At 46.3% G+C, this 15,602-nt stretch overlaps 1 protein-coding gene and 2 non-coding genes across 3 annotated transcripts in view; all 3 read left to right on the top strand.

Annotated features, from left to right (window-relative positions):
* Positions 1-2,113: 2,113 nt before the first annotated feature.
* Positions 2,114-2,186, top strand: Trnav-aac. Its single transcript has one exon. It is a non-coding gene; the product is annotated as a tRNA-Val (tRNA).
* Positions 2,187-2,595: 409 nt separating this feature from the next.
* Trnav-aac lies at positions 2,596-2,668 on the top strand. The gene has a single exon. It is a non-coding gene; the product is annotated as a tRNA-Val (tRNA).
* Positions 2,669-10,780: 8,112 nt separating this feature from the next.
* LOC8042781 (ganglioside GM2 activator) overlaps positions 10,781-15,602 on the top strand; it is a 62,414-nt gene continuing 57,592 nt past the window's right edge. Inside the window, exon 1 of the mRNA XM_040498759.2 lies at positions 10,781-11,038. Within this exon, the coding sequence (XP_040354693.1) occupies positions 10,781-11,038 (258 nt within the window). The remainder of the gene's footprint in view (positions 11,039-15,602) is intronic.

The following is a 15,602-nucleotide window of genomic DNA, read 5'->3' as shown; positions in this document are numbered from 1 at the left end:
CCCCATCCGGGCTACTTTTCGTTTACAGTGTAGCAGCGGCGTACGATTCTTTATCGCGGTAGAAACCGTCGATTTCTCTCTTGGACAACGGTGCTACTGTGCGATGTTGGAGTTTCGCGGCACTGTGGGGTGCGAACAGGTTCGGTCCGTCCTCACTGGCGTCTGCTCGTCGTCTCCCTCGTGTGGATGCGCTTGGGAGACGGACGAACCGCGGATATGTCGTCACGTGATCCATCCGTCCGCGGATCAGTCCGTCGTGTGAATCGGCTAATACAAGTATCAAATTACTCGCAATAGATTACTCTTTGCAGTAATCGTATTTTATGACTTGAATATACATTTATCAGGAAGTAATCGCGAAAGTAAACTGATTACTTCGGAAAACCCTACTTGTTACCGTTTTTATTTTTCCCTTTCCTTTTCTAGTGGCGCCCTTTTGTTTTTACAAGTGTCCCACCAAGGAATCCTGTACATCAACACAGTGTTTCTAAACCAGCCCGCTTTGCCCGCACCCATTGCGGCTACTGCGCCTGCGCAGAACCCAAAATCGGAAGGAGCGAAGCGTCTCCGCATACGGAATACCGACAGCAGCGCCACCGCAGTTTCGTGACGTCAGTGAGTTGAGTTGGTCGATAACCAAGTCTCCGACAGGGGGATGGTTTACCAAAGTTAGCGAATAAAGAAGATAAGTAGTCTATAATTCGGTAATTTTAGCGCAATAATGGAGAGTACGAGAGACCTACCGTCTGCAAACCTCCGGAGAAATCTCGTTTGGAAAATTTGAAATAGCCGGAAAAGTAGCGGTTACTTTCTCAAGTAACGGTCAATTACTTTTCTTCTCGAGTAATTGAGAGTCATGTGTGACGTCAGACGTGACGTCACACGTGACGTCACGTTTGACGTCATTATGGGAAACGTCCAATAATGCAACGCACGGTTACGCCGACGCCGACGGCGACGCCGCTCAAGCCGGAAACGGGCGCCTAAGAGCTACGCTCTAAAAAAAAAAAAAAAAGAAAACAGGTTACAAGTGTCGGACCACTGGCAGGCTCAAGGATCGTTAGACATTTAGTCGAAAGAAAAGGTTAGAGAGATGCTAGACATTTTTGTTCTATATCGGAGTCAAAACAAAGCAGGCAATTTCTTTTAATACCGGTTACATGTAGCTTTGTGAACACTGTAAATACAATTATTTGTAAAAATAATGTGTTGTTCTTTTTGTCTAGAAAAAATGGAAAGTAATTTGAAAGTAATGTCGCTTCTTTTTAAAAGTAATTTGTAATTGTAATTAATTATTTCCCCCGTGGTAATTTGTGAAGTAGTTTAATAACATTTTAGCCGTTTCCGGCATAGTAATTGGAAATGTACTAAAACTACAAAATAAAAGTAAGTTGGCCTGCTCTGTTCTACGGGGGAAGTGGGGAAGGGGGGGGGGGGGAGAGAGGAATGCTTGTTTACTGTCACCTGGAAAAAGTTGACTAGAGACCTGATTGACACTCTCTTTTCTGCTCCTTTATACTGATACTTATTCGCGAACATCTCTGGGGACGATGTCCTTGTCCACGTGAAAAGGACGTGTACAACACCTGCAGCGAAATCTTTCTTTTCCCGGCTGTATAGTGCGACTTGACTGTTACGGCTTGGTTACACTAGAGAGGCATGTTTGTACCGCGGGGCGTGAACTGCCTACGGAAACGCTTGCTGTGCAAACAGCCCGAAAGAATTGAGCACTTGTTCATAGGCTGTTTGGACGCAGCCGTACTCTGAGTCGTCTAAAGCGAACCACAAAAAAAAAACAAAAAAACGTCAATGTAACTGTTACATTCAATTCGTTTTCTCCTGGTTGACAAACACGAAAGTTTTCCAGTTGGATCTCCTCGCTCTTTGGAAGTATCGCATGGATGTACGCCCACAGCTGAGAAACCAATATCAGAGGCACATTATTTTGCTAAACTTGCTGCTCAAGTGAAAAGTGGATTTTACTTTGTAGATGCGGCACCTGTCTGTACAAGATTATTTGTAAATTTGGCCTGTATAAAATAATCTTGAGTGAAGATCTGTCCAAAAGTTCTGGGTAGTCTGATTTTATGCACAGAAGAGAGGAAAGAAAGAAGTGCTTGTTGTGTAGTGGTTATCACATCCGCCTTACACGCGAAAGGTCCCAGGTTCGATCCCTGGCAGGCACAATGATCCTTTTTAGATTGAGCTAGCATGCTAATTGCCTTTTAATTGCTACGTTATCCCTAAAGAAAAGGGCACAAAGGACAAACAGAAGTCAGAGCAGATGTTGAGTTAAGATTATTTCATACACACCAAATTTACAAATGGGGATCTGTGTTTGTCCTTTTTGCCCCTTCTCCAGGGATTATTCTCGACATGCCTGTCCAACTCGCTCGCACCTTTGCATTAATTGCATTTTAGCTGGTGGTTGTTCGGTAGTGGTTATCACATCTGCTTAACACGTGAAAGGCCCCAGGGTCCATCCCTCGCAGGCACAGGGATTCTTTTTAGATTGAACTGGCAGGCTGATTGCCTTCTAATTGCTGCGGCATTAATAAATCATCTGACGACGTCTTTTTTTAGTCGACTTCGTCGGTGCTTGTTGTGTAGTGGTTATCACATCCGCCTAACACGCGGAAGGTCCCAGGTTCGATCCCTGGCAAGCACAGTGACTCATTTTTTTTTTTGCAACAACGCATAAAGTTGGGCGAGTTGGTTCGACACCATGAAAGGGAAACAGTGCGAAAATAAACGAGGGACGAGTAGAATATTTAACGACTCTTTTTTTTTTTTATCTGAATTTTTTTTTTTTTTTTTTTACTTTTTGTTTAATATCCCGTGTGACTTAACTTTATTTTTGCCAACTTTGAGAAGCACAGTCGGAACTTAAAAAAGACTATACTTCGTTTCACCTCAAATCCAGACGCAACCGACGCAACGAGCTGATGGGACCAATCAGACAGTCCCGAAAGCGCACCATCATGCTGTTCGTTCGTCATGCTCCCGTGCGCGTTCTATTATCGCGGAATACATCAAGAGCCAAAGCGGTTGGGTCTTTCCCACCTTTACATCTGGGAGTGTTTCGCTTTCGGCAAACGGTTTTTGAATTCGCAAACATTAGTTTTTATTGCATGGTTACTGTCATCTATGATTCTTGGAAGCTCAGCCTAGCTCTTAAAAAAACGCGAAGGACAGTAAAACAGTAGATATTAATGGAAATATCGCTGTTTTCTGCGAACAAGCAAAAAAGAGACCGCATGTGCACGGTCACGCGTGACTAGCAAAAGCCCGAGGCAGGGCCGAGACGTTTCGAAAGTGCGCTTTCAAAACGGCTGCGCTGTCTGCCGAGCTACAAAGATGGCGCCCGCCAGGAAATCTCGATTGTTCCTTACCGCAGTGCTTGCGCGACTGCGGCGCTATGTGTCGCCCTTTTGTCGACCCGTGTGTTCTCATTTGTTTTTAGCTCTTACTGGACCTTTTATGCACTTGTTATCTGAAATCACGAGGACTGGTGCTGAATCAGTGCTGGAATTGGTGCGACATTCAAATCGTCGCTTAGTGTACACGATACCGCCAAGTCCGCAACTTGCACACAATTAATTTTGGTGAGCACGCGACCAGGTACTTGAGCGTCGCAGTGCCGGTTTCGCCTGCGTGTTGCTTGTTGCGAACAACGTTTCTTTAGGTACAGTCGTAGCATATATTTGGTCCTTCTCCAAACGCCGTGCTTCTGTACTATAGTAGCAAGCATTGTGTCTTCTTCGTGTCTGCTTTCATCTATCCGGTGTCTTTGGCTCACATTAAATATGTCTGAGCGGAGCTATGGCTTACTTTGTTTCTGCGTTGAAATTCATTCCTGCGCTAAAGTTACGGTGACTGAACAATACTTATAATCTTGAAGCGATTACCTCGCAGCCTTTGGACATTGCCAGTTTAAACTATTCATAAACAAGAAAGATGGGGAAATAATATAAGAAGTAGCTATAACGAGGTATGTCGTGATCTTGCTCATGTTCGAGTTCGACCATATGCAACTTTTGTGGCCGAATGGGCTAGCGCACACCAGCTCGAAGCATGTGGAGCGAAAGCTCGCGCTGCAGGACCCAAGAATCCTGGGTTCAATCTCCACCCTTGCCCGTTTCGATCTGGATGAGCATCGTATCGGCGTGCGGTCGTGTATCACTACTGCGTGGAGCACGTTAAAGATTCCATGGCTAGCGGTTGTACCGAGCTAGCTGGCTAAATTGCTCATCTACAGCGAGTGACTCGTCGCAACTATGAAATGGCTGACCAACTACACGCTGTATAAATATTCACACAACCGCCCCAAGATAGCTATGACTAGGGATGTCGCGAACTTTTGTCGAACCGGATATTTAGGTCGAACTTTCGGGGTTCGACCAGTTCGAACTGGTTAGACGAACCTTTCTAATCTACAGCGTGAACGCTGGAGGGTTCGAATTCCGGCCTATTGTGCCCGCAATCTGACGCGGAGAAGGCGCGCAGTTACCGAGATTTATAGCTGCACGTCAAAAAATGCCCAGGTGATCAAAATCGACCATCGGTGCCAGATGTCCTTCGTCGGTTTGGGACGTAAAACCAGTGTCACCATGGCGGGGTCACGTTGTCTACACATCTAACGTCCAGTTTGCGCTATTTTTTTTTTCTTATTTCTAAACTTCCTTTCGAAATAAAAAAGAAAAAAGAGACGTTCTTGATTTCTTTTCAGTTCGGACTTCGTGGCTACCACTGGTCTTGTTTGGAACGTTTGTCGTCGTCTTCGTGTCCGTCAGCTTCGTGAGGATCAAAATCTCGGACCATAAGGACATCTTTGGGGAGGTTAGTCGTCTTTTGAATACCAGGGGGCCCTAAACTCCTCAAACACAAAGTTGGAGCCTAAAGCTCGCGGAGCTCACCGATCTGACGTCGGCGAAAAAAGCGTGAGGTCATCGACGTAATAGGCCAATCGGTGCGCTCCGAAAGATTCGGCCCCAATTTGGCGTTTGACGAGTTTAGAAGCCCTGTAGTACCGCAATCTATAGCCATGAGGAGCGCAAGTTCGTCTGCTTTTCGCGCAAGAGTCGCGGTGACGTCAGAAAGACGACGAGCTCTGATTGGCTCCGATTGGAGGATAGTGGGTAGACCTCAGAGCAAGCTGACTTGAGGCCAACCCACTATCCTTCATTCAGAACCAATCAGAGCTAAGCGTTCTGACGTCACCACAACCCTTGCAAAAGAAGCAGACGAACTTGCGCTCGGCATTGTTCTGTGTCTACTGGCGTCGGACCGCGTCGGATGCGGAACGAGACCGAGCATGTGGTGCGTGCAGTTGCGGTAACGAAGTAAACAAATAATTAAAAAAACACTTACCAAAGAATTTTGGAAAAAAAAAATGGTGGACATAGACTGCTGAACGCGGCGGAAAACTACAACCGCGATAAGCCAGAGGTTCCCCCAACACGAAAAGAGAAATTTTTGTGCCACAATAATTTCATTGTAGCACGGAAATCATCATCAGGACGCGGCGCCGCAGGCGCCTTCTTGATATGGGTGAACTTGCCACCTCTCCTGCAGCTCGAGTCAATATCAATATAAATCTTAATTCATACACACGCAGCAGTGGTGTTTTTTGATCGCGTAAACTGGAACTTGACCGGTATATCGGAGGAGCACACCGGTTTTTTGTTTGTGTCGCTCCTTATTTCTCAGACACCTAGGGGAAATTCACAACTCATTTTTGCAGTGTACATCCGCGCATACATTTTGTGGAGTAGGCAAAAACGCAATGGAGGCTCCGCTAGGGGAGTTAAAGCAGACACTTCGCGAACACGCGCTAGAGCGCGTGTTCGCGAAGTGTCTGCTTTAACTGCGCGTGCGGCGAAGCGTTATTAAAAACCATAAAGCGAGCGTAGCCTGTCAACGACTATATTTTCAAGCAGGGAGCTGTTTCCTTCCCTAAATATCCTAAATAAATAAGAAACGTGACCAGGCAACACTGGAGCAACAGGAAATAAAAGATGGCGGCCTGCAAAGTGCGCGCGTGGTGTGCGATCATCGCCAATGCTGTATCATTTCTCGTTATCTGGCGATGGACTTGTTTTGCGTTGATAGATTGTGTATTTGAAGGGAGATCTGAACAAACAAAAGAAAAAGTGGTACACGTACAGTGGTACCAGTCACGCTTAGTTCCAAAAAAAGAAAAAAAAAATGCGAACGAGAAAGGAATGCGCGAGTCGCAGACGATGACCCGAAACCGAAACTAACGAAAAACAAGAATCCCGGTCGCGAGGAGGCCGAAACAACGATCCGCCGGTGTGACACTCCTGGCACGGGTTTCCCGGGGAAAAATGTCGAGCTCTTGTTTTCACTGTCCTCCCATAACGAGAACGACGAAGTGTCATCAACAGATAAACATCAACGAGCGATTCCGAGTAAAGAGGAAGGACAGTCAGCAACGCGGCTTGTGACCTTCCCAAGCGACGGCGACAAAACAGAAAGTGGGCTGCAAAGCTGACAGCAGAGTAGACAGTAGGGTAGACAGCAAAGTATACAGAAAAGTAGATGACATGAGCAATAGCGGTATGGGTGGACTTCAAAGCAGACTATTGAGGTACGTCACCTCCTAGCTAGCAAGGGCGTAGCGTTGAATGTCTGACGTCACCTACAAGAGGCCAACACGGGGCAGAGATCGGTCACGAGAGCTACGTCGGCATTTGGCCTGGGACTGGCGTTCAATCAGACGAGTCTCAGCCTAACACTGACGTCACAGAACACGTATTCAATGCGTGCTTCGGGTTTACCTCTTGTAGGTGACGTCAGGCATACAGCACTATACGGCCTTGTTGTTTTAGAGGTGTTGTGGGGAATGGAGAAAGAGAGGGAGGGAAATATAGAAAGAGTGAAGCAGAGCGGCGAGAAAGAGGTGATGACGTACTTGCGATAATTAACGTCATCGCTTTGGTGCAACTTTGATCCGCGCTTGGTCTCTGACAGAATAGATAAGAGTTTTTCCTGTTTTGATGCTGCTCCGCCAAGCGTATTTTACGAGTGACGCTCCTTAGCTCTGGACAGTTTCCACAAGTAGGACAACGAGACTTATAACAGATGAAGGCTGTTTGTTTCGTAGCGTATTAGTGTCAAAGTTCAGCACTATATACACGTTAAAACCTACGCGAAAAGTGCCGACTCATTGGCTGTGGATGCGAGCACGGCATCCGACATTCTGCAGAAAAGAGCTACTGCGCATGCTCAGAACGCATTCCTCAGCCCAGCAGACAAAGATGGCAGCGCGCAGGAGGCGGTTACCAAAACAACTCGTTACAGAAAGAATAAACAAAGAGGACGGACAAGGACGGACATCTCCTTGTCCGTCCTTGTTCGTCCTTTTTGTGTATTCTTTTTGTAACACGTTTTCAAAACCAACGCTCGCTCACGTTCAACTATATCAAAGCAACCCCAAAGTTTTTTTGTTTCGTTTTTCATGTTACAGAACAGAATGGCGGTCTCCACAGTAGACTTCTGTCGTGGTGGGCTAATCTTCCTTGCGTGAAAGACACCCAAGAAGGTTTATAGTATTATATCGGTTGCCCTTTGGGTGGTAAATACGCTTTCTATGCCACAACGAGGAATTGGTTTGCTCGGCTCGGAATACACCATTTCAGCGTTAGCAATGAGGACCGTAGAGAAATGCTTGTAGTCGTGCGTGCTCTTGAAACTGTTAATGCAATGAACCTTCCGATTTTGTAAGATCAGTGAAATTATGTCATAAAAAACAACAACAACAGATTAGTGTCTTGGATGTTAGGCTTGATTGCAAAAATATGATCAATGGTCATGAACAAATTCTCACCGGAATCGGTGCCCAAATAGACTAATGATAACCGGAAGTGTCATCACGTCGCTGCTTCTTATTTCGCAGCATTTTCAAAAGGATAGATTGGGTCTGGCTTTGGGGTCGTGAATCGCTACGGTTGTGATGAAGCATGAACATAATACTCAGACATAAATCTGTGGAATGGAGGCAGAGCAGCTCTTACTTCATGAAAGTTTTGAACACTGGAAAAGGGATCACGGCACCTGTCTTCCGGGTTACATGGGGGATACCCTTGGAGCTTTCCCTGTGAGAAAAATAGCGCTCGCATCTTCTACGCGAGGTCGTATTTAAGAATCTTTATTTTAATGTTAACGTTTATTGCCGCCTATTAAAATTGCAAAGAAAATGGTAAGTAATTATGGCTTCCAGTTGGATTGGCTCAAAACCACAATGGCGCGTCCACTTTTTTTTTTTTTTTTATTTCAGCGTGATAACAGACGACGGATTAATTCGATTTAAACGAGAAGCTGCAGTTCTGCCACTTGACGTGAACTTTAGGGCGCCATATTGCGTTCGAATACGGGTAGCATTGCCTGTCGGCTACTTTAGGGTGCGCTGAAATAAGCACAGCTGTTAACTGTGAGTCCGTGGGACGTGCTTGCCATTAATGTTTGGAATCTTAGCTTCGAGCATGTTGTCACAGCAGACGTTGGTCTAGTTAGCTCGTTCAATACGGGATTTGGTTTGGAGAAGATAACGATGACGCTTTTAAAAAGGTAAAACAAAGTCTCCAGAATGTTATTATTCGATACCAAAGGCTATGTGTCATTTTAGCACCTACACATAAAAAAAAGAAAAAAAAAAAAAACATTTAAAGTTTTTTTTTATGCTTGAGTGTATTATACTTCGTGACAACTTTTTCTGGCATTTCCGAAGAAGAGACGACCGCGCGGCCACAGCGCAGGGTCCCCATAACTTCGCCTTCATTGCCAAGGAAAGTTGTCCCCAACTGTTGGCGGCTAGATTAAAGCCCCTTCGTGTTTTAAAAGTAGCGGAAGATGCGTCGATGCACGAGGCACGTGCAACGTGCAGCCCTTGGGAAGATCATGGCGGCACAGCGCAGCACTGAGCTAGGTTCCAGACGCCATGTTATTCCCAGAAGTGGCACGCGGCACGTGCCTTGAGCATTTCCACAACAATGAATGGCGCCACTTTTCCAAGGCTAGATCAGAGTCGTATATTAGGGCTAGATATTTTGGCGGCGGCCTCCTATGGTTCTCTCTCGTGACGTCATTACCTATCGAACAACAACAAGTTCGATTGTGTTTGTAATTAGCATGGTGGAAACTTGAAATCATTGCGCACTGAAAGCAACACTGCCAACACCGTCAAAATTGAAGCATCACTCATGCTGACTATGACGTCATCAAATCCTTTGCTGACGTCATAGTCCGTATTCGAGCAATCGTAACTGGCCAAGCACTGCGACGTTTTCGACCGCGCTTACGTCGCCAATAGAGTCACTACCTGCAAGGTGCACGTTAAAGGGGCGATGCAACAATTTTTGTACTTTGTGCAAATACCGCTTAGAAGGGACCCCTGACGTTTATCATTAATGAAACACGGGTTCGTTTTTCACTCCACGCAATAGAAGTCCCAGAAAAAAATTAAAGAAAAACGAGCAGCGTTCACCCCCTCAACTCGCAGCCAGGACAAGCGGCCACGTGATCTGGAGCCGATTATATGCCGCCAATGCTGATCATAGCCACGCGCTGGGGTTGGCAAGGCACAGGTCACGCGCTGAGTTCCAGACATTGTTATGGATCGGCTCACTGTCGTCGTTGCAACTTGCAGCGATTGGACACGGGCCACTACCTCAATGGTTGTCGAGCTATCGATTATCACGAGCCCAAATCGAGTGCTCACGCAATGCTCGGGTCCAATCTATGAGCCGCATTCAAATATCGTCACTGGGCGGTACTGCTACCGCCCATCTACGTCGTCAGGTTTTGCGAAGGAGAGATTGAATGAAAACACTCGGTTTTGTCCTCGAAATTACTGCGCAACAAAGGAGTTTCTTGGTCAGTGGCGTTGCGTGCGAGTATCCTTGAGTCCCACTAGTGCCAGTAAGCTCGTGTAAAGTGAAAAACATTCCAATTGAACATCGTTGCACCGCTCCTTTAAGATGCTAAGTTAGCGGTTGTACTGCACTGGCTAAATTACTCATCTGAGATTACTCAGCTGAGAGAACAGTCACTCGTTGAACGCAGCCTAACTTCAAGGCTGTATAAACATACCCACAACCATTTTTTTGTTTCGCCCAATAGAGCCACATTTTAGAACAACTGACAACGAAAAAAAAAAAAAAAAAAAAAAAAAGGTGCACCATGTTTACGGATATATGGTGGCAGGCTTGAGTCAAGGGGCTGAAAATTGACGTTTGCTATCTCTCTCAACCTCTCGGTGGGTGCTCGTGAAGTAAGCACGAGTGGTTGCAAGACTGTCAAAGATAGCAATGCGTTCACGTTGTCTGTGTCGGTTGCTTCTGTTTGTCGCGTTAGTGCCGCTAGAGCAAAATAAGAGAACGGCACTTAATTTCCCTCAGTCATCGCCGTCGCGGGCTACACAAAATGGTTCCACAGACGGGCAAAAATGGCAGCGAGGATTAGGGCCGCCGCAGTTGTCCCCACCCTCCGGTCCCTCCAGGTGCTTCGTCTAACGAGGCCTACATAGGGACTCCAGAGACGGAAACGTGTTCTATCTCCCTTCCCAGCACCCACTTGCCCCTTTAAAACAGCGCACCCCCTTTCTCACGATTCCCCCTCTCCCGCGTCAACACCCTCGCCCCTACGGGGAAAGAAACCAAAAATATTCGTAAAAAGGACAGGACGAGTTTTCTGTTGCCAAGTCGCTCACACAGAACCGTCGAAGCACGGCCAGCAGGCAAGACGTGTGTAGTTGACAGCCATGTTTCTGCGTGCGAGCACGACTCTGGCAACGGTCTGCGTCGTCTGCTTTTTTCAGCAGGTCGTGGCAGACGACAAGCAGACGTCAGCGGTGCGTCTGTCAAACGACAGTTTAGCGATTCCGGAGTCTGTGTCTGTGTCGCCGTCTAAGTTGGACACTCTTCAGAAGTCTGTGCTCCCGGAGCCCGACAAGGCTGTTGAGTACCCAGATGATGAAGCAGACGAAGATGAGTCAGCTGGTGTCAGCAACGAAACTGAGGTGAGGCTTGTGCGCTGCTTGTGTTGCACCATCGTTGAGAAGGTGACCTGAAACAGCCCTCCAGGGCTTTTTAAGCGTATCGGCAAGATTTAAAAAAAAAAAAAAAAAAAAAGGGTTTTGGCTTAAACGCACGTTAAAATGCAAACCTTAGGTCTTAATCTTTTAGATATGACAATTTCAGATGTGATAACGCTTGTAGGAACTACATGCCCAGCTATAGTGCAGATCGAGTGTTGCAGCATATACTATATTCCCTTTGAGCATGCTTCTTTCAACCTACTTCAAGTGCTCATGGTTACACCCAGGCAAGGAGTTTGTAACTCCACGTCGAATGTGACCCTCACTCGTGAAGGTTGCAGAACTTGAACCACTGTTTCGAACGGCAGGCATATGAATGAGTCACTGAGTCGACATAGTGCTTAACAACCTGGTGATAGCATAGCTCAGAAACTGAGCCGAGAGGTTAGACGAGACATTTTATGAAGGTGGAGTCATGAACTCCTTGCCAGATTTCACGTACATATTATATATCTTAACTGAAATCACGGATAACTTACGCCAGCCTTTTTAGGGCTTCATAGCGTTTCGAATATGGGCTCGCGAAGCAAAAGATCTACAATCTTGATGATGACAACAGCGCGGTTTTGAATACGCACGAATTGTTACACGCAGATACCGTCATGACCATATCTGTTTATTTATTTATTTATTTACAACAACAACAACAAAAATTTCCTAAGCTGACAGATCCTTTAGTTGTAGAACGAAGATCATTCTAAGGCGGTTCGTGTTGTACAGACGCGTGTCTAGATTTATACACTTGATTCACTACCAACACTTCGTGCTACGACTCTTTAATATGTTTCCGACACGGCGCGGTAAATATTCTTCCAATTAAGAGAAGTACAGACAGGAAAATGCCAACTTAAACAGCTTCCAGCATCGACGCACGTTTCGGAAGCGGTGGCAGTTCTTTTAATGCGGAAACGATTAGCACGATCCTAATAGACGTCGTCGTATGTGGCGGCGCGTACGAGACGGAACAACGACATCTTCATCAAGAGCCGGTGGGACCTTAATGACCCCCTATTAATTGAAACTTTTATGCTGACCTCGCTCTTTTGGCACGCCTGGGGAAACAATGGGAGACGCTTAGGGTGTGCGAGTGACTTACCCTTTCATCGCTTAGGCAAGTGCCGCGTCGCATCCTGAATTAACTCTGCGATAATAGATAACGCGTACTCATGGCGTCGCTACTATTCAACGTATGTGACGTCAGCGAATTTTCAGCAGACAATGAAAATGAGAGTTGCTCAAGTTTTGCGTCCGGCTGGGTGAACACCTCCCGGAAAACAAAAAGCATAAACGTCCGTTTCGAGGCACTGATTACGTACCAGTGTAGTACGCGTTACCGGGAGAAAAAAAAAAAAAAAAAAAAAGAAAAGTAACGAAATACGTTACTTGCAACTAAAAGGAACGCGTTACAGACCCGCGTTACTTCAGAATAGAAGGAACGCGTTGCTTTTTCCCAATAAAAAAGTAACGAAGTTATTTTTGCGAAACTGTGCTTTTTATTTATGTATTCAAAGCCCGTACTTTTTTGACGTCACACTGAACATAATTGCCTTGTTTTTTTTTTTAATTTTTTTACGGTTTTAGTTTTGAAGGTATGTGTGACGGAGTGCAAGAATTCGTGTGACTTGGCGCCTAGAAGCATGTGAGCAAATTGGAGTTAACTTTTTTTTTCAGCCTTGGAGAAGTGTAAGGAGTAACGTTACTCCAACTAATTGACGTAATTACGTTATTCGTTGCTATTTCGAAAAAAAAAAAAACCTAACAAATATGTTAGTACGTTAACGAAAAAAAATTGGCAGCGACCTTTACTTGTAAAGTTGAATAATGCATGATATGCCTTATAGGGAATTGGTGAGGTAATTGTTGTGTCACTTGACGGATATATTCCGCTAAATTTAGCGGAGAAACTGAATGGCTGTTTTACGTGACGTCAGCTCACGTGACGTCAATTTCCCCCGCTAAAATCAGCGGGAAACTGAATCGGTGCCTAGGTCAGAAGACATAAATTTTCCCGTTAAATTTAGTGGGTAACTGAATTCGTGTATAGGTCTCGTGGTATCAATTTTACCGCTAAATTTAGAGGGAAATGCATTTAGGTCGTGCAGATACGCTTGAACGGCTCGGGAACGAGCGGGCATTTATACTTAGCTATCGCGTTCCACTCTTAAAGGCGAAGCTTAAATAAGGCCCGTTCACACTCTTGCGACCGAGTAAGACCGAAAGAGAGCAGACGGTTTTTAAGCCTCTTGCGATCTCTTAGGACCAGTTCCGCTGCAGCGCATCCGGTCCTAAGAAGTCGCAAGAGGCTTAAAAACCAGTCTGGTCTCTCTCGGTCTTACTCGGTCGCAAGAGTGTGAATGGCGCTTAATGTATTTTTTTTTTTTTTTTTTGTATGATCAATGTGTTAGGATCGTCATACAAGGAAGAAACGCGGCCCAGACTGTATCTGCAGACTGTCTTTCGTATGACGTATGCGAATCGAGTGCGGTAAGGAGGGGAAAGGAGGAGGGGGGGGGGGGGGGAACTTGCTCCTGCCACGGACTCCGAAGTACAGTTCAGGGGCCCGACTCGTTGAACGCAAAGTTTTGGCCGAAGTTTACGGAGCGCGCCCATTGGGCTCTCGACAACGACGATGCCAAAAATTTAATGTTTCGCGAAAAAAAAAAAAAAAAAAAAGAAACGACTTCTCATGACACGTTAAAATGATGTAGCGTTCACACATAAAAATGTGACGGGTCGTTTACACGCATAGAGAATGACCTAGCATACGTGTGGCGCCAAACAACCACTGAGCAAAACTCATTGATATTGATAAATGAAACTTAAAAGATTTGATAAAAAAATATCCGTGAAAGCTACAATAATCCGGTTTGGATAGGTGAGTTACACGGCCAGGGGGACATAATGTGGGGGCATAATCGTCAAGATAAGTTCAATAATTGTGACTAAAATTTGTCGATTCACTTTTTAATTGGTAAAAGTACGCAGTTTTCTAGGGTAGCGATAATAATACCCGAAAAAGGGGGACAAAGGACCGACACAAATATCCAAACACGACTAGGTGACTGAGGCGCGACTGAAAAGATCCGCCTGGTCCCGGCATCAAACCAAGATCCTCTCTATTTCCAGTGGAGCGCCCTACCAACTGATCTGACCAGGAGTTAGACGTCAGTAGAGCAAAAAGCTGCCACCAGTCTAACACCAATGGGTGAACGGACTATATATTAAGGTGACGATGATAACGGAAATATTGCAAAGGTGCAAACGAGCTGGACAAGAATAGCGAAAATAATCCCTGGAGAAGGACAAAGGACAAGCATCGTTGTCCCCTTTGTTCCCCTTCTCCTGGGAATATTATCGCTATTCTTGTTCAGCTCCCTTACACCTTTGCACTAATTCCATTATCAACATATCGTTCCAAATAGAAACTTGCTGAGCGTCATCAAAAAAAAGTGAAAGCCGCTTACAACTCCATGTAACGCCGAATTAGAGCGCAGCTCTTGAGGAGGAGGAGGGAAGATTACTGGGGGGGGGGGGGGTTCAACTAACCAGGGGGGGTCACGTGACCCCCCAATGCCGAAGATGTCATCACTGACGTCACTGATGACGTCATCAGTGACGATGACGATGCGGATACCGATGACGTCATTAGTGACGTCACTGATGACTTCACCAGTGATGATGACGATGCGAATGTCGGTGACGTCATCAATGACGTCACTGATGACGTCGTCAGTGATGATGACGATGACGATGCGGATGCCGGTGAAGACATCAGTGACGTCACTGATGGCGTCATCAGTGATGATGACGATGACGATGCGGATGTCGGTAACGTCGTCAGTGATGATGACGATGACAATGCGGATGCCGGTGACGTCATCAGTGATGATGACGATGTGGATGCCGGTGACGTCATCAGTGACGTCACTAATGACGTCATCAGTGGTGATGACGTCATCAGTGATGATGACGATGTGGATGCCGGTGACGTCATCAGTGACGATGACGTCATCGGGGGTCACGTGACTTCGGGGGGTCACGTGACCTCGGGGGGGTCACGTGCCCCCACGAGGTCACGTGACCCCAGTGGGGGGCTCGCGCGGTGCATTATGGGACATTTCCCATAATGCACCGCGCAGTAAAGCGCGAAACACATGTACGACGAAACCGTCCGATCCGACGTGCGGACTGCCGCAATGACCTTGGGGGGAGAGGGTTTTCGTTGCATCGGAGAGCGTTGAAAACCCTCGCCTCCGACCGTCGTATTGCGCGGTCGGACGTCGGATCGGACGGTTTCGTCGTACATGTGTTTCGCGCTTAACGCCGACGGCGACGGCGACGCCGACGCCGCTCAAGCCGGAAACGGGCCCCTATGAGCTGCGCTCTAAAAACTCTAAATCGGTAACATCTAGAACGATTTTGTGAGCGTGGGAAGCGCACCAGTGCTTTAGCCTATGCTAGTGCGTAAAGTTACCGTTCGTGTGCA

This window comes from Ixodes scapularis, unplaced genomic scaffold, assembly GCF_016920785.2.
Source record: "Ixodes scapularis isolate PalLabHiFi unplaced genomic scaffold, ASM1692078v2 PGA_scaffold13__105_contigs__length_92229423, whole genome shotgun sequence".
Lineage (NCBI taxonomy): Eukaryota > Metazoa > Arthropoda > Arachnida > Ixodida > Ixodidae > Ixodes > Ixodes scapularis.
The sequence above is the reverse complement of the archived record's forward strand: the minus strand, read 5'-3'. Positions and strand labels throughout refer to the sequence as shown.